The sequence below is a fragment of the Solea solea genome, chromosome 2 (genome assembly GCF_958295425.1).
Source record: "Solea solea chromosome 2, fSolSol10.1, whole genome shotgun sequence".
Lineage (NCBI taxonomy): Eukaryota > Metazoa > Chordata > Actinopteri > Pleuronectiformes > Soleidae > Solea > Solea solea.
In genome coordinates, this window is record NC_081135.1 from 12,036,805 (window position 1) to 12,061,705 (window position 24,901).

The 24,901-nt window shown below is 41.9% G+C and overlaps 1 protein-coding gene and 1 pseudogene across 1 annotated transcript; one reads left to right on the plus strand and one right to left on the minus strand.

Moving 5' to 3' along the window:
• Positions 1-553: 553 nt before the first annotated feature.
• si:dkey-3d4.3 (leucine-zipper-like transcriptional regulator 1) lies at positions 554-13,540 on the minus strand. Its single transcript, XM_058623368.1, has 8 exons — positions 13,486-13,540; positions 4,674-4,866; positions 4,403-4,485; positions 4,176-4,254; positions 3,705-3,751; positions 3,489-3,609; positions 3,085-3,274; positions 554-1,382 (listed from the first exon to the last, which is right to left on the minus strand). The coding sequence occupies exons 2-8, from the start codon at positions 4,840-4,842 to the stop codon at positions 761-763; spliced, it is 1,311 nt and encodes a 436-aa protein (XP_058479351.1). The 5' UTR covers positions 4,843-4,866; positions 13,486-13,540; the 3' UTR covers positions 554-760.
• Positions 13,541-18,378: 4,838 nt separating this feature from the next.
• LOC131453202 (uncharacterized) lies at positions 18,379-22,253 on the plus strand (annotated as a pseudogene).
• The last annotated feature ends 2,648 nt before the right edge of the window (positions 22,254-24,901 follow it).

Here is a 24,901-nt window from a genome sequence, read left to right on the forward strand (position 1 = left end):
TGTGTTGTACTTTATTTATCGCTTCATCTTTCTATGTCACATACCTCTCTATGTACTCTGTTTACATTTGTAACTTTGTCCATTGTCTCTCTACATTAAATTGGTAGTAAACATCACTGATTCAGAACTGTCCAAAACTATACATTTATACAACTAATAAATGCCCTAGCCACTCACCAACCATGCTCATGATTGACATACGGAGGGTTGTGCTAATGGTAGAAATGGACAGGTTAGCCAAAGGACAACATCATTGACAGTAGCTTTAACATTTCTTGCTCAAATACAGTTTCTGCCATTTTAAGTGTGTTTTGTCATCATGATGTACGCTCAAGTCTTCATGTTAGGTTGTTTAGTGCAATAAAAACAGGGTGATACAACACGTTTGACAGCTAAGACTTGACTCATGATGGTCAAGAGTGTGTGCATCAGGACTAGATGATCATTACTGGATGGTAGAGCATGTTTCTGCAGTATTTTGGCTTAGTTTTACTACAATGGCAGGAAGTGGAGGCATCTGATATATTATTAATTACATGCACTTATTAGAACATACTGCTCTAAAGCTTTATTTAAGAACTACAAAAAAGATAAGTGTGAGAAATACATCATTCATAATCGACTGCACAAGTATCAGTAATATAGAAATATATTCAGTTATTTGCTTATTTACAGAGTGTAGGTAAACAAAGTGAGACTATAACACTGTTTTGTTTTTTTCATCAGCTTAGATAATGAAAGTTGTCTTTCTCCCGGGTTGCTATGAGTCAGTAAGAGTCATCTGCCACATGGATATGGGGCCATGACTGGTGCAGGGTCTTCCTCCGAGGACCAGCAGCATATCAGGCAGGTGCTGGACGATGTCGCTGTCCTCCTGGTTGAGCAGATCTTCCTCTGTGCAGCTCCACTGTTTACTGAATGCTTTGTTCTCAAAAGTCAAACAGTAGGTAATCCGTTGTTCATCGCTTCCCATCAAAACCTCTCTGTCCAGCTTTGAGGCTGCTTGGAGTGTTTTGCTGCTGTAGCACTTCTCCATGCTAAATGTCTCCAGCTCTATGCCTCCCTCTGATCCTAGATAAGTTAGCGATGCTGGGAAACACTTGTTCTTGAAGGGCCTGAGTTGCTTAGCTTGGCATCCGGAGCTGGACGACGGGCTGCTTGTGTCCAACATGTAGCTAGGACCAAGTCCAGCACAGCAGTGGTGGATCTTGTCTGGGGCGCTGGAGCCCGGGAGTGTAGCGACCTGGCTCCAGGTCTGCGTGCCGAAGCTGTACCTCCAAAGACTGTTCTTTGGACTGCTCTGGCTCAAGCCACCACCAAAGAGAAGCATGCTGTCTTTGTAGGCCACAGCTGAGTGACCCATCAGCCTCGTGGGACCAGACCTGAGGGAAACAATCACAGACAGTGTTAACAGGAAGGACATGCTGTTCATGTATAGCATGAAATCACCAGCTGTGACACAGAAAAGCTGGAAATCCTCAAATTATACACAGCAAACGCTCGAGTTGAATAAAGAACTTACATCTGATTAATCTAACTTCCTCAAATTGTTTTTGAAGACTGGATATGTTCCGGAAATTGTCCAAAGGAACAATTGATATTCTCCTCTTGTCAGAGGTGTGTGTGCTCGTATTGTGCTAGTGGTTGAGGTAGCGGCGCATCTGAGTGTGTGTGTGTGTGCTCAAGCGACGCAGTTGAGTGTGTGCCCATGTGTGTGATTGAGTGAGAGAGATTGTGTTTGTTAACCTAAGTACATATATTCCTGGTACTCTCAGATATGTTCTCTCCTAAGGGGGTGGAGTAGTTCGATCATTCCTGCAATTACTACTCCAGTTACTTCTTTAGCTAAGCCCAAAGCATGTGTGGTGCAGCAGTGAAAAGGGTCCCCCCCATGATTTAGAGATGGATAACATGCTATGTGCAAAAACACACAAGAATAAAAAGTGAACTATAGGAAAAAAAATAACTAAAAAAATAATAAAAATTGTCACCACACTACTGGGTGATAAAAGCCATTCTGAATAAATAGGTTTTGTTTGGATTTTGGAAGGCCCAGGTCAGTGATAATATGAATCTCAGTGGGGAACTTATTCCAGAGTCTGGGGGCGGCAAATGAAAAGGCTTGGTCACCCCAGTTTATATCTTAACCTTGGCACATCAAGCATAAGCTGGTTGGATGACCTTAAATCTCTGCCGCGCTTGCGAACAGTTAAAATTTCTGTTAAATTGGCCTTTTTCTAATTATTTCACAGTTGTCTCCTTCTCACCCAGCTTCTTGCCAATGGTCTTGTTTATACAGAGAACAAGTTAAGATTAGGAGTATTTTATTATCTTTTTTTAAATATGATTTTTTTTGAATTTTGTTTTTGATATTCTGTCTCTCACTGTTAAAATAAACCTACCATTAAAGTATAGACTGTTAATTTGTTTGTTTGTGGGCAAACTTACAAAACCAGTGAGGGATCAAACAATTATTTCCTCCACTGTAAATAATACAAAAAGTAATGTAGAAATTGGTGTATGTCAGCTTTTGAAGTTAAATATTATCATACAGAATAATAGCTCTATGTGTTTACCTCCTAGTACTTGTTGCATACAAACTGAGTTAAGTAAACAGCTTTGTGGGGGGCCTGTGCCCCAGTGAAGCTCTAAGTCTAGCAACACCCCTGCCCCAGCTCCTTTAGTTTTCTTCCTTGTGGTTTTCAGTTGTTTTATATGCTGATTGTTCAGGTTGTCCAAATTGTCCAAACTAAATTTGTGTGTGGTTGATTATTTCTTGTTGTAACAATGCTTCTTGCTAATAATTCTTATACTGTTGGAAAGCATGTTTATTTCTCTTTTAAATGTTGACTTATTAGTAAGGAAAATGCATGTGTTTGTTGAGCAGCAGAGTTGAGTGGCTTGCGCCCATGAAAAAACTTGCCAAATCTTCTCTGCCAATGGTAAAAAAGCGTATACTGCTATTGTCACTTTACTTACTTTTTGTGCTAAGTTTATAATTTGCATGAAATATTTTGTCTGACACAGCTAAAATCTGACCGTCGACACACAATGTTCATTAGCTTGTTTACAATCACTACTCACTTGGTTCTAAGGGAAGTCCATATTTGGTTGCTTGAATTCCATTTCCAGAAGTCTCTCTGCTCACGCAGGCCTTTCAGGCCCCCAAACAGGTACATGCAGTCCTGGTAGACCATGGCTGAGTGACTGTGTCTGGGTCCGGGGCCTAGCGAGTTCTGCTGCAATGTACTCAGCAGAGACCAAGTCATAGTGTCTGTCAAAACATATGAACACATGTGAGCAAATATACACAATTAAAGCACATGCTGGAACATCGTCCAGGATGTGGGGTGATCTCTGCAGGAATACAAGGCTTTGACAACTCCAGAACGAGACACTTTCACTGTTGTGATCAGGGAAAATGCAGAGATTCAGAATGTGGTGGATTGTAGAGCATTTCACTGGAATAAAAGTGAGTGGAAACTCACCAAAATCCAAACTCCAAAAGTCCTGTGAAGACCCCTTCATGTCCACGAGACCTCCATACACCAGCATGGCAGAGCCAAGCACCACAGCACTGTGTCCTTTTCTGTTGGTTGCCATTTGCCTCTAAACACATACACACACACAAGTCTTTCATCCCTGCCTATAAATGTGACAAATTCCAGTTACTGTAAATTAAGTTGGTCATTGCTGTGCTGTACCTGAGGGGAGCTTGTCTTTCCCTGGCAAGGAGTCCACTTCTGCTTCCCTGAGAAAAACACCCACAGGAAAGGATATGAGAAATAGAAAGGTGAAGTGAAAAATTAAGCTACAGTTACTTACTGTATATTAAATTAGGTTACTTCACTAACGACTTCTCTGTGCTTTCCCACATACACATACCGTGCTTTAACATTCCAATCTAACAATGACTGTAATTTTACAAGCTCTCCCAATAGGAGGTTACTTTTCTTAAAATCATGTTAAGAATATTTGGCTTACTTCTAGTATGACTGTTTTTGCAGTGATACACACATCTTTTATTGGTTCAGTTGTTTTCTTTAGATCAAACATTTAAATTGTATTCAAAACAGCTATGTCAGGAAATACATGAAAGTTCAGTTTTCACACATAACTATGGAGACTGGAATCATTGTGTTCGGCGGAAAGTGCAGTTTCAGAGTCAAACTTACCGATGTCAAACACCCACAGGGCACATTTGTACTTGGTGTATGCAGAATCCAACATGCCACCGAACACATAGAGGAAGCCCTGGAAAGGTCAGAGCCATTTAAAACATTATTTAACACATTCTTTAACACCAGAGTGTGACATCAGTAGATACACAGGCAGCATAAGGTAAATCCCTGTTTTAAGCCATTTAAAATATAATATAAAATAGATCTGGATGAGTTCATACCTCATACGCCACCATAGAATGTTCCTCTAGCTCTTCTGGTGCAGCTTCACCATCGCAGCTCAACTCTGTCCACTCGTTACATACTAAGATGTCAGAGACAAGTATGAGTTTGATTGGCTGTGTTACCGGGCTCTTATTTAAGTCTATATCATACAGTACAAGGCAGTGTTCTGGATGTTATGGAATGTGTAACATACTTTATTACATACATAACATACCTTTTGGTTGGAAGATGAGCAAATGTGCCCTCATCTTGTGTGTTTGCCCTTACCTACACTGTACCTCCAGAGGTCCTTCACACAGCTGTTTTCTCTGCCTCCCAGGACATAGACATGTCCATCATAGCTGCAGCAGGCGTGCTTGTAGCGGTCACATGGAGACCGGCCACTCTGAGGGATCGGCGTCCACAGACAGGGACTGCTCTGACCCGTAACAGGCATCTTCCTCTCCTACTGGACCATTTTCTAAAAGAAACAATATATATAAAGTGTTAAGAATTGTATAAGATGTAGAGTGCAACATCGTCATAGCTGATGCTCATTCACAACTCTGTGATATCCACTTCAGTGCTGCAGCTAACACCAAGGTGAAGGGCGGAGCCTAACTAGGCCTTGTCAAACTTGACAATGGCCAGAGATAGGACAGAAAATGCGTGAAGTGACTTATAGCAGATCCAAATGTCCAGACATCAGTACAGGTCTGAAAGCAGGTCACATTTTCACTTAATAATTATTATTATGAACAAAGCAGATTTTTAAAAAATCAGTGCTAATGATTATTGACACCAATTATTTGGCCCATATTTTTAGCCGATTTCTTTTTTTTCCCCACCATCTGTAATATAAGTGTAATGACAACAAATACAAACATCTACTGTACATTTTATATACATACTAGGCTTCACTGCATGTGAGTGGAGGAGCTTCAAGACGCATTTGAGAAACCTCTTAAATTTCATAATTTCTGCAAGCAGCCACTGTGCTGATACTGCTGCCACATTGTGATAATAGATACACCACAAACTAGGTAGTCACTGGAGTAGAACAATTTTGTTTACCCTTGCTTGCTATCAGTGATAACGTAAAAGTTTACTTACTTTACGATAAAGTACACTCATGTTTCTGTGACTATGCAGCATTTATCAAGTTTCTGAGAACAAAAATGCAACATTTATAATAATTGGCCAAAGCTATTAAAATACCAAACCATTAATAGCTCTAAAATGACATACTGTATTTAGAAAACCTATTCTATTTTGATCAAAAAATAAAAAACAACAGCAGGACTATACTACTGTAGTGCCTATACTATAACCTCTGTATCAAATGCTGTGTGAATGCTACTGGAGCATCTGACAGTGACAGTCAACAGTGAGCATAGACACCAGGCAGGGTGAGCCCTGGTGTGTAATCAGCAGAGTGGCTGACACTGCCGTGGAGAACTGAGCTCCTCTTCAGCTCAGCTGGGACTCTGTGACTCAGCGTCACATGAGTGCTGTTTTAAGCCTCAGGCATCAGGGGAGACACACTCTGCCACAGGAAACTAGCAGAGTGTTGCTCTGGGGAGAAACTCTGCAGTTACACATGGTTTTGTACAGATGAACTGGAAGAAGTCATGATATTAATATGTGATGTGTTGTTTTTATATGGACCACATATCAGTCACTGTTTTTCACTATAACTTTTTAAAAACCATCTGAGATCAAATTTAGTCTACAACATCAAACTGAATAACACTAATGTCTGTTTTAAAAAAAAGGTTTTTGGACATTGTGTTTCAGTGACTATGAAATAGTGTACCTCTAAAAACAACCTCAAAACATAAAACATTTAAGAGTGAGTGTGTAAACCTGCACCAGCTCTATGGAAGAAAGCACAGAACCACATGGATACGTCACACTCCAATGAAGATAATAATAGTTCTTCAATTAAGTGTAACTGATGATGATGAGGACGATGATGGTCTACTACTGAAACACTACAGTAAATGTATCAAACGGGCAGCCCATGGCCAAAAGAAAAGTAACTGGCCTTGTAACCAGAGGGCCACCGGTTCAAATCCAGGGCTGAGGTGCCCCTGAGTAAGGCATCCAATATCCATTGCTCCCTGCACACAAGAAAGATAAGTGCTGTCCGCTGCTCCTATTCCTGGCTAGTGTGTTCACTACTGTTCTGTAATAAGGATGGGTTAAATGCAGAGGTGAAATTCACTATCACTAATTGGTGTGTGTGCAAAAAGGAGGAGTCTAGTTCTCTTTAAGATCACCCGATTTATGTTATCATGGAATTATTGTGACTTTTGGGAAGTTGAATATGCCAGGCAACAAGTCGAGACTGTCACTCGCGACGGAATATCATGGACACATGTTCAGACACACAAGGAGTCTGATTTGACTGTCTAGAGCTAGACTATATCTCTGAGTGCTACCGGATGCTGAAACATGTTTTTCTTTGTCAAATGGCACAAGAAAATAATAATTATGTAATGTATGATGATAATGGGGGCGGGACTAGATAAGCTTTTGCTTCTCCCGCTTTCCCTTTCGGTTATGTGCATTGTGTGAACTACACTGTTGTGTGATGAGTGATCTAAATGTCATGACCGAAATAAAAATATAAATAAAAATAAATAAATAAATAAACTTGAACTACTAAATATGAGGCCACTTTGGTTTTTTCCTGCAGTTTTTACCTCACAGCCAAATTAGAAATTGATGACTCACTTCAACCACAAACAAGATCCAGCACATGTGAAGTGAGATGTAATAATTTACCCTTATCAGTTATGAGAAGTTTCCACTCTGCATTATCAATGACACAGAGAGAACAATGAACTTTTCCACAGTCTCAAACATCACATGATCACACATGGCCTCTCTGCTCCATCTTAACAAGCTGTCACATGAGGAGCAAACACCTGAGAGGTTGTTGTGATATCTGAATTACACTCCAAGCTCTGGCTTGGAGTCACTCAGGCCTTCAGTCACACATGTATAAGGAAAGGCTGAGCTGTCTCATTTGTTTCATAAAGACACAAGTAAGCAATTATTCCTTCTTCCTTAAAGAAGTGATTTAGCAATGCAGTCAACTCAAAAGTCAAGACCGAAGAAAACATCTTTGTTTCTCACAGATCTGTGAGATATCACTCAATAATGATTTTAAATGTTATTCATATGAAAAAAGTACCATTCATATTGTGAATCATATCACAACAGCAAATTCAGTCAAAATAATCACAATTAGATATTTATTCAAAGTCGTTCAGTCCTACTGAAAAGGCTTGACTTCTTTGCTTGTGCCCTCTCCAACTAAAGCACAGAGGTTGAGCATTAAACTGGATAATACGGAGCCCCTAAAGGGACATGGTGAGATTGTTTTTGGGGGGGAACAACACAGTTCCGGGTCAGTTCAGCTCACAGAACCCAAAAACACAACAATGTAGAACACTCACACGTGGGAGTGAACAATTAAGTTTTATTTTGAGATGGGCCTCACATATAGAGACATTAAAACCGTGCTTGGTAGTAGACATGGTTTCAGCAAGGGCTGGCTCAAATCGCGACAGTGGCAGCTATCTGTGGCATTTCCACACTGTTTGTGGCAGCTGCCTGCCACGGCTTCTCCCAACCTGCAACTGTTTGTGGTCTCCATAGTCACACACTCATTTTCATCAAGAATAGAATAGGAGAGACACCGAACTTTGGCTTGATGAGCTGCTGGCTGTGATTATTATTATGGACTCAGTGCCACATTCATTATCTTCATCACTACCACAATCATCTCAGCGTAGTGTAACATAACATACTGTGCCACTCTGTACATATTATAATACCACACATAATTGTTAAGATTAGATGTATCAATGCTTTTTTATGTTTGAATCGTATATGTGTGTCTTATATATAAACTCCTTGGGAAGACATTTATCTCCATGTTGACAAAAGGTGTCCAAAAGGGCCAGATTTCATAATGTGAAGAATTCCAGGGGCCAATGGCCTCTCAGACCTTTTTCTAACAGTAAATGTTCCATACAAATAAGTTATAAACAGCTTGGAGGGCTGATGCATACTGCTCCCCCAAAGGTAGAGCCATCGCAGAGGTCTGGCACATGGCTGCAGCTCCCATAATTTTGGTATTTTGAAGTTGCAAAGGAATGCACTGAACTATCAACGTCACACTTTGGTAAAGTATTAACTGGAGTATTGTGAGAAGAGTCCTTTTTCTTATCACTGAGTGTATTTGCAGGGTCATTCAGTGAATGTTTGTGTTGTCCGCAGAGAAAAAAACCTGGCATTCAACTAAAATCAACAGACAAGACAGCACAGCAATACTAACGTAGGAGAAACTCTGACTGAGGACAATGCTGCGATCAGTGAATAAGTCATGCAGCATGCAGTTAATTTGTTTCCCTGATATATCAGTGATGGGTTTTTGCAATGGGAAAATAAGTTTGATTGTATGATGATAAAATAAAACTAATAATAATAAAACCTATGCCTGATGACATCTATTCTATCTAGGACTTCTGCTTTCATCGCTACTTTCAAATATGTTTTCTCATGACTGCGCTTTGTGAAATCTAGGACTGCAAGAAATTATTATTTTCACAATTAATGGATTAGTTCCTTAGTCCTTAAAATGCTGTTCACAAATGTCTTGTTTTGTCCACAAACCAAACCTAATCGGTTTAAATCAAGCAAAGAAACCAGAAAATTTCCACAGTAAAGAAGCTGAAAAAGAAACACAGATTGTTTAATTAAAAAAACAAAAAACAGTCAAACTGATTAATCATTCATTAAAATAGTTGATGATTAATTTAGTAATCGGTTAACAATCAATTAATCCATGTTGCAGCCCTAGTGTGTCACGATCCATAAATCATCCAGGCCTCAAGTTGGTTTCATGAAAGCAGTGGCAAGTTACCATGTCAAAATCTGAATAAAGGCACAATTTGCCGCAATGTATGAACTGCATGTGATGAAGTCAGTGGCTTGTGTATTTGTGATATCTCTGAATACAGTGGAGAAAATAAGTATTGAACGCGTCAACATTTTTCTCACTAAATATATTTCTGATGGCGCTATTGGGATGAAATTTTCACCAGATGTCAGTAACAACCCAAGTTATCCACACATACAAAGAAATAAAAACATGAAGTCCATGACAAAAGTTATGTGTAAGTAAGTGAAATGACACAGGGAAAAAGTATTGAACACATGAAGAAAAAAAGGTGTAAGAAGGCACAGGAAGCCAGTATTTAGGAAGCAATCCTGCCCCCTATCAGTGCAAATTAATATTAGCTGGATAAGTCCTAATTGGTGGCCTATAAAGGTTTCTCATTACCAAGGTGACACTCAAGAAGCATTTCAAGATGGGTAAAAGCAAAGAGCTGTCCCAAGACCTTCACAAGCTTATTGTAGACAAACATACGGATGGCATTGGTTACAGATGTATATCTTAACTTCTGAATGTTCCAGTGAGCACTGTTGGAGCTATTATTCGGAAGTGGAAAGAACATTGTTACACCATTAACCGACCGCGACCAGGTGCTCCTCGCAAGATTACTGACAGAGAAGTCCATAGAATAATTAGAAGAGTTCTCCAAGAACCAAGGACCACTCGCGGAGATCTTCAGAAAGACCTTGAAGAAGCAGGTACAGTTGTTCCAAAAAAAACAATTAGTAATGCACTCCACCGCCATGGCCTCTATGCACGCTCACCACGCAAGACACCACTGCTCAAGAAAAGGCATGTGGAAGCTCGCTTAAAGTTTGCTGCACAACATTTGGACAAGCCAATGTTATACTGGGAACATATAATCTGGTCAGATGAGACCAAAATTGAACTCTTTGGCTGTCATAACATACAATATGTTTGGAGGAGAAATGGTGCTGCACATCACCCTAAAAACACCATACCAACAGTGCAGTTTGGAGGTGGGAGCATCATGGTGTGGGGCTGTTTTTCAACATCTGGCACTGGCAGACATCATGTAATTGAAGGAAGGATGAATGGAGCAATGTATTGTGATATTCTTGATAAGAATATGCTGCCATCCACAAGGATACTGAAGATGGTGGACATTTCAGCAAGACAATGATCTCAAACACAAAGCCAAGGAAACAATCAATTGGTTTAAGAGAAAGAAAATCAAGCTGTTAGACTGGCCCAGTCAATCACCCGACCTGAATCCGAATGAAAACCTCTGGAAAGAACTGAAGATCAGAGTTCATAGAAGATGCCCCCGGAACCTTCAAGATTTGAAGATAGTTTGTGTGGAAGAATGGGCAAAAATCACAGCTGATTGTCACACACTGAATGTGTGACTAGTTTCTCCATACAGGAGGCGTCTTGAAGCTTACCAACAAAAGCTTTTCTACTAAGTATTAAAGGGGACATATTATACCCTATTTCCCCCATTAAAATAGTTCCCTGGTGTCGTAATGAACATGTCAGTGACATGCCTTGGTCAAAATACCATAAGGATGAAGCACAATAGCAGTTCAATAACCCTGCTAAGCCCGCCCCTTTCAGAACGCTCGGTTTTCGTGCATGGTCCCTTTACATGCAAATGAGACACAGGCAAACACACACCCACTTCTTCCAGGGGGTTTCTGATTTGTCCTCGTTACAGCGCTTTACAGCTCTATTCTCCCCCTCCCTCCACTAGTTCTCTGACAATATCAACATGGCAGCGTGCGCAGAAAACAGCCAGAGTGCCGTCACAGGAAGAGACGTTCTACATAAGGATCGAGCCGAACAGTGCCGAACTGTTAATCAGTTAAAAACACTTAGGAACAGCACCACTGATCGCCAGCGGCGCGCGGCGAGCTGCATAAGCTGGCGCTGTTTGTTACTGTATCAGACCGGTGACTATGCTCCGGAGACCTCGTCACCGCGGCACCGCTGATCGCCAGCGGCGAGCGGCGAGCTGCCTAAACGCATACAGCGGCCGTTTAGGCGGCTCGCCGCTGGCGATCAGCGGTGGCGATCAGCGGTGCCGCGGTGGCGATCAGCGGTGCCGCGGTGGCGAGGTCTCCGGAGCATAGTCACCGGTCTGCACCGGAGCTGGCGATCAGTCGCATACAGCGGCCGTTTAGGCGGCTCGCCGCTGGCGATCAGCGGTGGCGATCAGCTGATTTTCACAGAGAGTGCAGCACCTCTGCACAGAGAGTGCAGCACCGCTGATCGCCAGTGGCGAGCGGCATAAACTGCCGCTCGCCGCTGTATATGTGATTGTATCAGACTGAGTCTGTGCTCCGGTCATGGAGGACGTACTGAACAAATATTTTTAATTAGGACGTGTCAGAATGGTTAGTTATGAGCTCTATGCTGTAAAAATGTTGATGCGTTCAATACTTATTTTCTCCGCTGTATCAATAAATGGGTGCAGAAATGTTGGATTCCATTCAGCTGACTCAGTACCCTCAGTTCCCCATAGCCACTTCCGTCCAACAGGCCTCTGGTCTATGACCTGTGTTTCAAGTAGGGCTGCTCAATTATGGAAAAAAAAGGTTTATTAGATTAATTGTTATTGTAATTAGTGTTATAATAACACTGTAATATTAACATAAACATCCCAGCAGATCTTCGTCTGTCTGATGCTGACACAGCTACAGTGCCAATAACGCCCAGTTAAAGTCAGACCAAAACACAGATACAGAAACAAAGCTGTGTCTGTTTTAGGGCTGCCAAGATTATTCGACTAGTCGCGATTACATCGACTATCAAATGCACCGAATTTAATAATTGACGCAATTGTTTATTTTTTGAAGCTCTGTTTTTCTCTCAAAACTGCCGCTGCACCTTCCGCTGTCTTGTCTGCCTTTCTGTCCTTGACGCAGTAGTGGTAATTGGGGTCAGCCGTGATGTCACCGGAACAATTATGCCCAAACAGTATCAACTGTCAAGCAACGGCGCTCGAATGTTTGGGAGCATTTTACCTAAATAAAAGACAAGAATAAATCTGCAAGGCAGAACTTGCCTTCCATGGCAGTACGACAGCAATACACGAGCATCTGAAAAGGAAGCACTTTGTGGCTAATTCAATTTCTGAGGAGGAGGGACCGTCGTCTCGGTAAGCTAATTGGCTAGTTAGCTGGTGAAATTAACATCAACAGTGAGCTACTTACTTATAGCTGTAAACATTAATATTAACGATGACAGTTTCATTAGCCTTAGCACACGTATGTTATGTAATTGCTGTAACGTTATAACAGCGATGTCATGTTTTAATGGGAAATTTGATGACGCTAATGTTTTATAATATATATTCATAGTGCATAGTTTTTGGTTCCATTTTACAATGCACTAAACATTTACAGCTAAAAAAATATTTTGCACTATCACAGCTTGCTGCTACAAGCTGCAAAGTTGAATGAACTATCATCTTAATTGTCTTTATTTAGGTGACTAGTCGATTATCAAAATAATTGTTTGTGGCAGCCCTAGCCTGTTTAGTACAAAGCTACCCAGATTCTAGAAACTTGAGGCCCCTAAAAGTTGAGCAAAATGTCTGCTATTCTTGCGTACTAACGTTAACTTGTTTATTAACGCCATTTGGTAAAAGTGACTGAATTAAAACAACGTGCTACTTTCAAGAACCAACGTTACCAATACCAACACTTCCATAAGCTCGACTCACTTTTTAAAGCATCGGGAATGCGTGCGATTCATTAGCTATCGTAGTAACGCCACACCAACACAAACTGGAGGAGGAATGCGGTCGATAAAGTCGCTGCTCACTCCTACGTTACGTTACGTTTACTACTTGAGCTAAGCAGAAATGAAAGCAGCCACATTACTTCAACTTGTATAAACACTGTTCGCAGTTTGTTGTTCAGATAAATTAGCTCACCCACAGCGCATATGGATTTCGACAGAGCTAACGGTGAAGTACAAGCACAGGAAATGAGGATGACAACTTTTTTCTCCACAGCTTCTTCACTGACCGAAACGTTATTCGGTGGAAATGAAAGTCACGCAGCTTTAATTTCAGTGCCGGGTTGGTATTACACTGTATTACAGTGTGACATAGTTTCCATATAGACAGGAACCTGCTGTAAATAGTAATGTGTTACTTACTGTGACCCACAGTTCTCCTCTTCGCCTGCTACTTGCGTGTGTGTGTATATTTACTGGTCTCTGTTGCATTCAGGGACGCCTCGTAAATTGCCCCTCCCCATTTGGCAGGGAGTGAAAACACTTGTAGCATATTGAAATTGGGTTTGGACTGTACTATTGCAGAAGTGGAGGACGTTTTTAATAATATAAGTAAATATAACTCTAAATCATACTCAAATATGACAAAGAAAGACACACTTATTTATATTTAGTAGTAGTAGTAGTAGTATATTTAGTAGTCTTATTTTTGATTGGATCTAATCTTAAAAACTTGAAGTGCAAGAAATAAAATCCTGCACCTCTATAATAATAATAACAATGATGATAATAACAACAACAATAATAATAATAATAATAATAATGTTATTATTATCAATAATAATAATAAAAATAATAATGTTAATAAGAATAACATTGGTTTATATGACACCTCAAAGGCCAACGTCTTTAAGTACAATGACAATAAAAATACATAAAATAAAGACACAAACTACAAACACAATGAAAGACAACCACACAATGTATCAAAGGGTTTCAGAATTTTGGAACATTATGATCTTGCAGATTTTCAACATAACATTATCAACTTTGACTGGATGCATATTTGAAAACTAAAATACATGCCCTGCATTTGTTCAATATATTTGAAGCTAATAGTGCTTCCATGACCCATCAATGTAACCTATCTTCTCTGTTTGTTTGTTTTCATTATTATTGATTTCACTATCTTTGATGTCTTCAATATAAATTATAGTTTAGTGTGCTTCAGCACGAAAGTACAGTGTGTAGGTTATCAGTTTGGCCTATTTTTGCTTATTTTGTTTTATCCCATATTTTGTCTTGTTTTCTACTGCATGTTTGTGAAATAAATAACAACAAAAGACTAAAGAACAAGCCTCTCTCACTTCTTCCGAGGTCAGTGTCCGTACTCTTGACAAAGCCTCATCTAACTGTAGCGTTATATTGTGCTTGTTGTTGATCTGATCCTATGAAGACATATTTGTATGAAAAGTGTTGTGTCAATACATCTTACTCACAGCATGCAAGTTTATACAAGAATGAATTATTTTGTCATCTGGTTTATTTGTCCACCTACATGTGCCATCATTTCACACCATGCTTCTGTGCTGTCCTGCATGTGCACCTTTACTTTTCATGTCATGACATGCTGCTGCAAACATGGATAGCATTCCTAACACTAGAGAAAGCTCTCAGAGAGGGCAAGCCTCCACCAAGGCTGCTCAGTCAGTTTTTTAGAGCTTTAGATAGAGATAGAGAGGTATTTTTGTTTTATGCTAATAAACCCACCTATATACAACCGTTAGTAGCTCAACAAGTTTTAAGTGCAGATCTGTACTATACGTGGTTCAATGTACTCTAAATTGCTAATAACACTTACATACACATGTACGCGTGTCACACATAGGTTAATAAAGGAAAGTGTTTTCATTAATTCAGCTTATCCATAGACCACAACATAAACTACCGCTCCCACTCCTGGACAAATAACACAAAAGTACCCAATTTTAAAAAGGCATGTTCTCAGCCATTATTCACTCTATCTTCACAAAAACTCTTCTACCATTGTCTTTCAGTTTTCATTTTACAGTGAGTTGTTTGGACAGTGCATCAGGGCTTGTTTCAGTACTTTTTCCACATGTTAAGAAAGAAAAGAAAATATAGGAAAAAATACACATTGAGTTGTTTTTTTACTCCATTTATTGTTACCTGTGTTGTAATTTAACTCATCAAACTTAATTCATGTTCATTGTTTGTCTATTTAGTTATTTTTCAAGCAAGTTGCTAAAGTTTTAGCTGTTAGCTATTAGCTGCTAGTTCATGGCTACAAGAGTCTGGGTTAGCTGTAACAACAAGTGTTTGGGGTTGTATTCTGCCCCAAACATTCTTAAATGTTACAACCTACCCCAAACAAAGTTTTCTTATATGTTTTCTTTAAATTTCAGTATGCCTAGGTCCTGGAAAAGAAAGACTCAGCGGGGGGTGCCTCTCGACATTTTGAAGAGAGCATTAAATGATCTTAAAATGCAGGGAAAGTCCATCAGATCTGTTGCAAAACAGTTTGTACACATTCTGTAAAGAGAGGAATAATTTAGAATAGAGGAAACTTCCACATGTTGGCTACTGTAGTGCAACAAATTTGGTCTTCACTGATGAAGAGCAGGAACTGAGAGAGTACCTGTCGAAGGCTGCTGATGCATATTATGGCTTATATCCACAAGAGGTAAGCTTAGGAACTGGTCAAGGATTAGTGAGGTTAAACTTTATATTTGTGGCAATGTAAAATATAATGCATGGGGAAGATATTAAAGACAAAACGGCACTTGAGATTGCTAGTGAAAGGTCTGAACAAGAAACAAAAAAAAATCAACTTGCACAAGAGGCACATGAAGCCTTCACACCAGGAGTGCCATACACACGCCACCACTGGTGAGTCTGATGGTGACTAACAACTTGGCAGAAACACACACACACTTCAGTTGTAAAAGCTGGTGCACAATTACACAATCTATTCATTTTGTCTAAGACCTGAAGGCCATTCTTTGGGCCTATGTTCATTTGATGAAGGTGGTGCAAATTTACACTTTCTACTCAGTATTAATTACGTTCAAATGTTCAGTTGTTTAAATTGGTGTAGATTTGTCCAAATCCTTCATTCATGTTAAGTTACATTTCACCCTTGAGATTGTTACAATTAACCTGTACTATGGGGTAAATTGTAACATTTCTCTTCTTGTGTTTAAGACTAAACCATGCATTTTCTGTTTGTGTTGCAGATATAACAGCTACACCATTTAATAGCAGACATGTGGGACTAGTTCCTATCTGATTTTGTCAAATACTGTCAAATGTCAAATATAATATAAGAAACATCAACTACTTGTTCATACAAATACATGTACATTTCAACTATTCATGCATTTCCATTTCATACAATGGTATCACAATTTGGAGCCCCAAATTTTGGAGATTTAAAGGAAAAAGGGAAAAAAAAAAAAAATCAACAGGAGGGCAACAAATCCAGAAATGTGAATAATACATTATGATGGATTTAGAGCACTATAATGTGTATTTCTTTTTTCGTAATAGAGAAAGTGAGACTTCCCACTTCTTATTCAAACATTCGTTTCGGTATCTCACTATGGGACACGCCCGCCGCGCTTGTCCCCCAGAAGCTTTTTTTCATTACACCAGTCCTGACTGGCCGGAAGACGTGACGTCTGCCTCCGGAGGAGGGACTCCCTCCTGCTTTATAAGCCTGACGTCACGTCATCTCTTCAGTTTAATACCTCTTCTCGCACTCAGGAGCATCTCTCAGACGGGCTAGCATTACAGTTTGCAGGATGAGCTAATGTTACACCACTCACAAGACAATGATATGGTGCAGGAATGAGTTCACCTTTTATTCCTTACAAGCAGGATTAACATAAAGCAAAAACAAAACCGACACATCCCTCAGTTAGCACAACAGAACCACTCCCGAGCACGCTCTGGCCAACAACAGAAAAGGAAAACAAACAACTCTCCTCCACTACTTGGCTGACAGTCATCTTTTTCTTACTCTGCCCCCTGCTGGCAGCATAAAACATAGTTAAACAACAGTCTTCTGTAACAGAATCTGTAAAATAAACTATAATAACTATTCAGGTGTTACACTAACAATTTGTTCCCTTAACGCTACCTTACACTACATTGCTGACTGAGTGTAGTAGCTGGACAGACACCAAACAGTAGCTGCTGCAGCTAGCCACCATACTAGCTGCTCACCGCTTCTCGTTTTTTAACAACGGAGCTTAATTGTTCCCTTCTCCTCACCATAGGAAAGGCAACTATTCCACCTAAGACGTGCGCGTGTGGGTGCAAGATAGTCGGAGTGGACACCCATGCTGCTTGCTCTGCATGCCTCGGGCTGCAACACGCCCAAGACGCCCTAGCATCTCCGGTTGCCTGTGAGCACTGCGCCCGTATTTCAAGTAAGACCCGTCATCGCTGGCTAGCGCACCAAGCTAGTCTGTAGACCGCGGATCCTATGGTGGGGTATCGATTCCTCTGCCACCAGAGTTAACAGAGAGCACCCAGGGAAACACCATCCCCGCAGGAGCCAGCTGGGGTGACCAACTTGACACTGCCGACCCACTCTCCGACCCCGATGATCACGTTCCCGGCAACATGTTTATGGGACAAGATGACATCGGCGAATGTGACACCGAGACAGGAGACGAGTCTGTGAGCCTCGGCTCTGATGACGACGAGCAGGAAGCCGGATTTTCCTTTCAACGGCTGCAAAGCCGGGTGCTCGGCGATGGCACACACAGCCGCTCCCCAAACCCGACTGACAGTGCGGACCTTCACAAAGTCTGTAAGAGGGCAGCTGCAAAGCTGGGCATTACATGGCCAGAAGTCCCTGTGGAGACCATCACGTCTTGTTATGACTGAAAATGGCTACCTAAAGCTAAATCATCCTCAAAACAGCTGCTGCCGGCATTACCCGAGTGCCTTGAGGAGGCAACGTGGTCATGGAAAAACCCCCTCCAGGGAGGGTCGGTGTTGGACTGGGTCGACATAGGAGAAGACCTGCCACTGGTGGAGCCCCTGCTGGCATCTCACCTCCACCCCACACAGAAGCTGATTGTTTTTAGTCGTCGCTCACTGATACAAGGCTGTGGCCATGTCTGTGAGGACTTTGAACGCGTCGTTGCTGCTCCTGGCGTACCAGGCCGAGTTACAGGATGACATGTCAACCTCACCCACCCGACTGTGTCGGACAAGCTGTGTGTGGTAACGGACCTCTGCCTCCGTCTACACCGATGTGCTGTCCAAGCCTCCGGGAGAGCTATGGCTCTTATGGTCGCCCAGGAGAAAACACACCTCCTTGACGTTCCTGTGGACCCGAAAGGCTTATTCGGCCTGGCGGTGGCCACAATGCAGAAACGCTGCGAGGAGAAGAAAAGGGAAGGTGAAGCACTTCAGCTGTGTCTCCCCAGTGCAACCACCCCCCCTCCTGCACCCTGGCACACGTTTGACCAAGCTGTGGCTCGCCCGGAATTTCGCATCCCTAAGCTTCTGCCACAACCCCTGCCGGCCGGCCGAGGTTAGGGAAAGCCACCAGAGCTCAAGGGTGTGCACACCTAAAATAGGGTAACCACAATTCTATTTTATTTTTATGTAAACGATAGAAGCCTATTCCTTTGTTCTTTTCGTTTGTGGTGGTCGTGAACATGACTATGACAATTTACTACGCAGCAGCTCCTCGCCATCTCTTAGTATACCGCAGACAAAGTATGCTATACAACAATAACTTTATGCACCGCTCCCACCGAAGATATATGTTATGATATATGTCTGGGCAAAGAAGCCTTCTATACCCAGAATGCATTGCGTCATTACATCACGTTGGCGAGCTCTATAGGAAAGTTTCCCTGCGAAGACGCCATTTTGTGCTGCACGCAGCCGCAGTTGCACTATTTGGAGAGGTAATAAGTGCAATTAAAGTTCGAGTTGTGTACAAGTCTCTATTTATTGTGAAAATGTATTATTATGAGTGTAATCTGAAAGATTACAAAAAAAAATGTATTTTGTTGAGCGCCTGTTGCCAGGTAGATTTGGTTTTTGAGAGATAGCACAAGCACTTTGTTTTATCTATTAATTTCAGTGCCCTGTTATGGGAGCAGGGTAGGTATATATATTTGTATATATATTGAGGATTTACACGGTGAAATGACACTACCTGGAATAGTGATTGAACCAGTTTAGACTGTGGAAAAAATGTAATATATTTACAGAACTGTTTATGAATATAAACTTTAGAGAGTATGTGTTGATTAGAGCAAGAATATGAGACAATGTATTGCTGAGACTGGAGTATTGATTTGATTGGTTTGTGGAAATGTGAAAGTGAACAACATAACACTGAGATGTGATAAAAAGATACACATTGTGCTTTTGTGATGTTAGAGTTGATGTTTAATAAAGAGAGACAACCTGTTATGGGAAAAGCGACAGCTTTGTCTTCATGTCTCTCTCCTTCACCTGCATAATACAGGTACTGACATCGGGAGACCAAGCCGGCTCCTCGGGCACTGTGGGCTCGAAGAAGAAGAGCGCTGTCACCAGGGAAGTCAGGTGCAGCCAGACACCTGCTCTTTCCCCCCTGAAAGATGTTCTGTTCACCAAGTTCACAAGGGCATGTTCCAGGCCCTACAAGAGGCGTGCACAGGCCATGTCAGCGCTCACCGTTCACGTCCAAGCGAAGAGGGAAAAAGTCAGACCTGCACAGAGGGGCCACAGCATCGTCGATCATGCACACACCAGTGTTTTTCCCCTCCACCGAAATGTTCAATTAAAATGTTTGCAGGCATGCATCCAGGCCATGTGCCAAGGGCGCAGCCACAAATGTTGATAAAAAACAAACTGGGGACTACAGTCCAGCCAGCCTGTGCAGTTGCACATGAGCACGCTAGAGGGAGCCATTGCTTCACTAGCAGGATAGCCGCCTGCTGTGATGAGTGTAATATGCGTGGTGGCCACACAGCCCATCATTCCCTCTCAGCCCGGTACTGCAGGCAGGCCACAGTTGGGCCCACTTACGAACCAAGCCTCCAGGCTCCAGTTTGCATGCACCCCACCCCGTTTCACACGGGAAGTGCAGTCACAGGTTCAGGGTGTTCATCTGCGAACACTGAACAAGTACATGAGACAGCACACGTTCAGGATGTTAACACACGCAGCTCTGATACGTTTTGTGTGTCCGAGCGTTTGGTTCATATCCATCCATCTAAAGGACGCGTATTTTCACATCCCTATTTACCCACCGCACAGGAAGTATCTCAGATTTGCCTTTCGAGGCATCTGTTAACGAATACCTGGTGTACATGGCGTTTCTGAACTCAGGCCTTGCCATGGGAACGGTCCTGGCGAGGACACATGCCTCTTAGGCGGGCTGGGGTGCCACGCACGAAGGCAGGAAAGTGAATGGAGTTTGGAGCTCACAGATGCGTATGGTGCACATAAATTGTCTGGAACTCCAGGCCATCATACTGGCGCTGAAACATTTCCTGCCCTATCTGAGAGGGCGACATGTTCTCCTCAGGACAGACAACACCACATTGGTGGCGTATATCAACAAACAAGGGGGTTTACGCTCACGTCATCTGCACACGTTGGCACACAGACTGATCGTATGGAGCAGCTCTCGCCTGTTATCGCTGAAAGCCACACACGTGCCCGGCATCCTGAACCGGGGTGCGGATTTACTGTCCAGGGGCAGTCCCCGCTACAAGGAGTGGAAACTCCACAGCGAAGGGGTGGCTCACATTTGGGAAAGATGCGGTCGGGCAGAGGTGGACCTCTTTGCGTCAGAGGAGAACACACAGTGTCCTCTGTTTTATTCCCTGACCGACCAGGACGCACCGATGGGGCTGGATGCTTTGGCACACGAGGGGCCACACGTCCTCCTGTACACGTTTCCCCCATTAGAGCTGATCATTCCTACTCTTGCCAAGGTGAGGGAGAGGGGTCTTTCTCTGATTCTGATAGCTCCCCGCTGGCCAACGAAACACTGGCTAGCGGAGATATATCTGTTGCTATGCGACCAACCATGGCCTCTCCGCAGGGACCTCCTGTCACAGGCGTGCAGAGAGATTTTTCATCCTCATCCAGAGCGCAGGGCTCTATGGGCCTGGCCCATGAAAGGCTGAACGTGACCACGTTCGGGCTGCCACAAAATGTCATTGAAACTATTCAGAGTGCCAGGCCATCCTCTACACGTTGTGCATATGATGGCAAATGGCGTGTGTTTGAGGAGTGGTGTGTAAAAACAGGTGTCATAGCTTTCCAGAGTTCTATTCCTGTTATTTTGACATTGACGAGTCTAATGGATAAAGGACTGGCTTTCTCCACTGTTAAGGTGTATTTAGCCACTATTTCGGCTTGTCACGTGGGCTTTGGGGACAAAACGGCAGGTCAACATCCTCTCGTTTGCCAGTTCATGAAGGGAGCACGGCGCCTTCGTCCTGTATCGAGGAGTCTGGCGGTTCCGTGGGATTTACCAATGGTGCTTGATGCTTTGTCTCTACCACCTTTCGAGCCGCTGCAACAGGTAGAGCTCAAGATGCTCTCCTTTAAAACGGCTTTATTGCTCGCACTGGCATCTGCTTAGCGAGTCAGTGACATTCATGCGCTGTCGGTGAACCCGGGGTGTACGCGGTTTTTAAATGTGGATTTAAAGGTTTTACTGAAACCTAACCCGGCGTTTGTACCCAAGGTTTTCAACACCTCTATGGCGTACCGCCCTATTGAACTGTCAGCCTTATATCCTCCGCCCTTTTCGACGGAGGAGCATAAACGGCTTAATATGCTCTGCCCGGTGCGGGAATTACGCACGTACAGCTGGGTTCAGGAAATTGGAACAGCTGTTTGTTTCTTGGGCTACGTCGCATTTGGTGAAACCCCTGACGAAGCAACGTCTGTCGCACTGGATCAAGGGTGCTATTACTATGACATATAACAGCAAGGGGCAGCATCCTCCTGTGGGTGTACGTGCTCATTCCACACGTGGTATGGCCACGTCTTGGGTGCCGTTTCACGGTGTGTCTGTTGAAGAGATTTGTGTGGCTGCCAGCTGGGCAACACCGCACACTTTCACCAGGTTTTACTAATTAGACCTCACATACGGCCTTGGGTGCGTGTGCTGTCTATTTAACTGGTCATAGAATGGTAACGGGTCTTCGAGATAAGCTTGTCTGGCAATACGAGAGTCTCTGTATCCCATAGTGAGATATCGAAACTAAAGTTGAATAAGAACTTAAGGGTTAAGAAATTAACCCCAGTTCTTTGAAAGGTATGAGTGAGGTATCTCACCAGACCACCCACACTTGCTGCTGAGCTTTGTGACTAAAAATGTGCCTCTGCTGCTGCAGTTTGGACTTTGAACAACTGCAACTGTATAGTGCATTAAAAGATGTGACCAGTTTACGAGAGGAAGCATTATGTACCTGACCTTGTACTGAATGGTCTGTAAATGTTAAAATTTTACCACATTAAGTCGAGGGACAAAGATTTACATGTGCCAATTTCTTTTTATCATTGTGATGTAACAAGGATCAGTGTCAGTTGAAGTATGACAATAAAACGATTACCTTTACAATAAAAACAAAGAAAACAAAGGCATGGTTACAAATAACATGTTTATTTCACTGATACTAGTATGTGTACCAAAATGTTAATTAATACAATATAATAGACGACATAAACAGTGTTGGAATACACAATAAAACAAAAATAGAAACACAGAGAGGTTTTGTAGAAATATTTTTTCTACCATACATCCATGAAAAGAAGAAAACCTTTAAATAGACTGTGACAGTAAATTTTCTTAATTGCAATTACTTATGATATAATAGGCCATTCATTTATAAAAAATACATAAGTTAATGAGCAAATAAATTATTTGAAATGTGAATATGAAGAACAAATATACAGGACAGATATCATTTTGGACAGATATGTAATACCATGGTTTCTTCAGGTGTGCTAAACCCTGTCCTCTTCCATGGAAGAGTTTATTTTAATTTAATTTAGTGTAATGTAATGTAATAATGTTATTATTATGAGGTACAGAAAAAAAAGCTAAAAACACGTAGTCAGCATCTTATCATGTTTCCGGTTCAGTTTAGTACAGTATGGTACTTTTTGCGTTTCCATGAGGAATAGTACCAAAATAACTGTTCTATTACTTGGCACCCTTCCCATGGGATCCTGGGAGAGGGAGCATTGAAAGACAGTAGGTATCACTTGCTGTACAGACTGTAAAGCCCTTCAACGCAAACCGTTTGTGATGTTGGGCTATATTAATGCTATAAAAAATGTTATATATACAGTATATATATTTAAAATAAATATAAATTGACATGACTAGACAAACAGCCACATACCGAGCAGGAAAAAAGAGCTGCTGGATGTCGGCGTAGGGTGTTAGCTGATTGTCCGACACGCTGTACTAAATAAAATATCCGCTGAGATCCAAGAATGCGTTTACCAGGTTTATTGAAGAAGTAGGACAACTTAATCATAATGTAGAAGAGAGTATGAAGAAAAGCAATCACAGCGATCAAAAGCAAAAACAGCGGTCAACAAGAAATACAGCCTCCCAGTAACTCACCCTCTTTCTCTTAGTTACTTCCGCCCGTGCCAGTGCACCTGTGATTATACTAACTAGATGTTACCGTCCCCGATTACTGTGATATCAAACTAACAACAAAAAGTAACAAAATATAAAACCCAAATAACCCAAATTATAAAAAATAAAACCATTAAATTATATATTACTTATTTCATCATAATAAGCACCTTCATGGCTCCTACACTGTCATTGGTAGGTAAGACATCACACTACACAGCCATCAGGCACAGCCCACACCCTGGCTACCAAGTAAAGGTACTATTCAGTTAAACCAGAACCAGGTCTTTACCATGCCAAACTATACCATGCCGTACCAAACAGAACCGTACCATAATGGAAACACAGCATAAGTGCACCCAGCCTCCATCTTGTCCTCTCACTTCTTTCTCACAACTGTCCTCATGTCTTCCTTCATAACATCAATGAACCTTCTCTGCAGTCTTCCTCTTTCCCTCCTGCTCTGCAGCTCCATTTTCAACATCTGTTGTCAATAAAATCACTATCCTTCCTCCAAACCGAGCTGTCCCACAAATATGGTCCAATTTCTAATCCTGTCCATCCTGGTCAATCCCAAAGAACACCTCAGCATCTTCAGCTCTGCCTCCTGTCTTTTAGACAGCGCTACTCTCTCTAAGCCATATGTCATAGCAGGTCTCACCACAAAGGAGATATCTTGTAGACCTTCCATTTCACAACACCCCTGACTCTCGTCTCCGCCTACTCCTCCTACCTGACATTGTTAGTATTGACTTAAAATGGTTGTGGATTGCAAAATAACACATTGAGGCAGCAATGGATCAGCTCCTATGAGCTGTGCTGTAAATTTGCAGATCATTTTCTAAAGACTTTGGTTCAGGAGAGTTAACAAAGTGACGCAAATTAGATGATAAAGATAAACAAGCAAAGATTGTGTACTGTGTGCCTGACTCTGCCTCTGCCCACATCATTTTATCAGTTATATAAATGTGGTCCAAATTCCCAATTCACATTTTGCCCCTGTTGGCTTGACAGTCTGTATCTGACACTTCTGTTCTTAGACTCTCAGTTTGGGTAAAGGGAGTGAGCAGAATGTCGTAGGGGTGGATATAAGATGCTGACTATGTATAAGTACTTAATATAATCATGTTTCAAAAAAACTTAACAGGAGTTGGTCTATAATAACTGATGGCTGAATATATC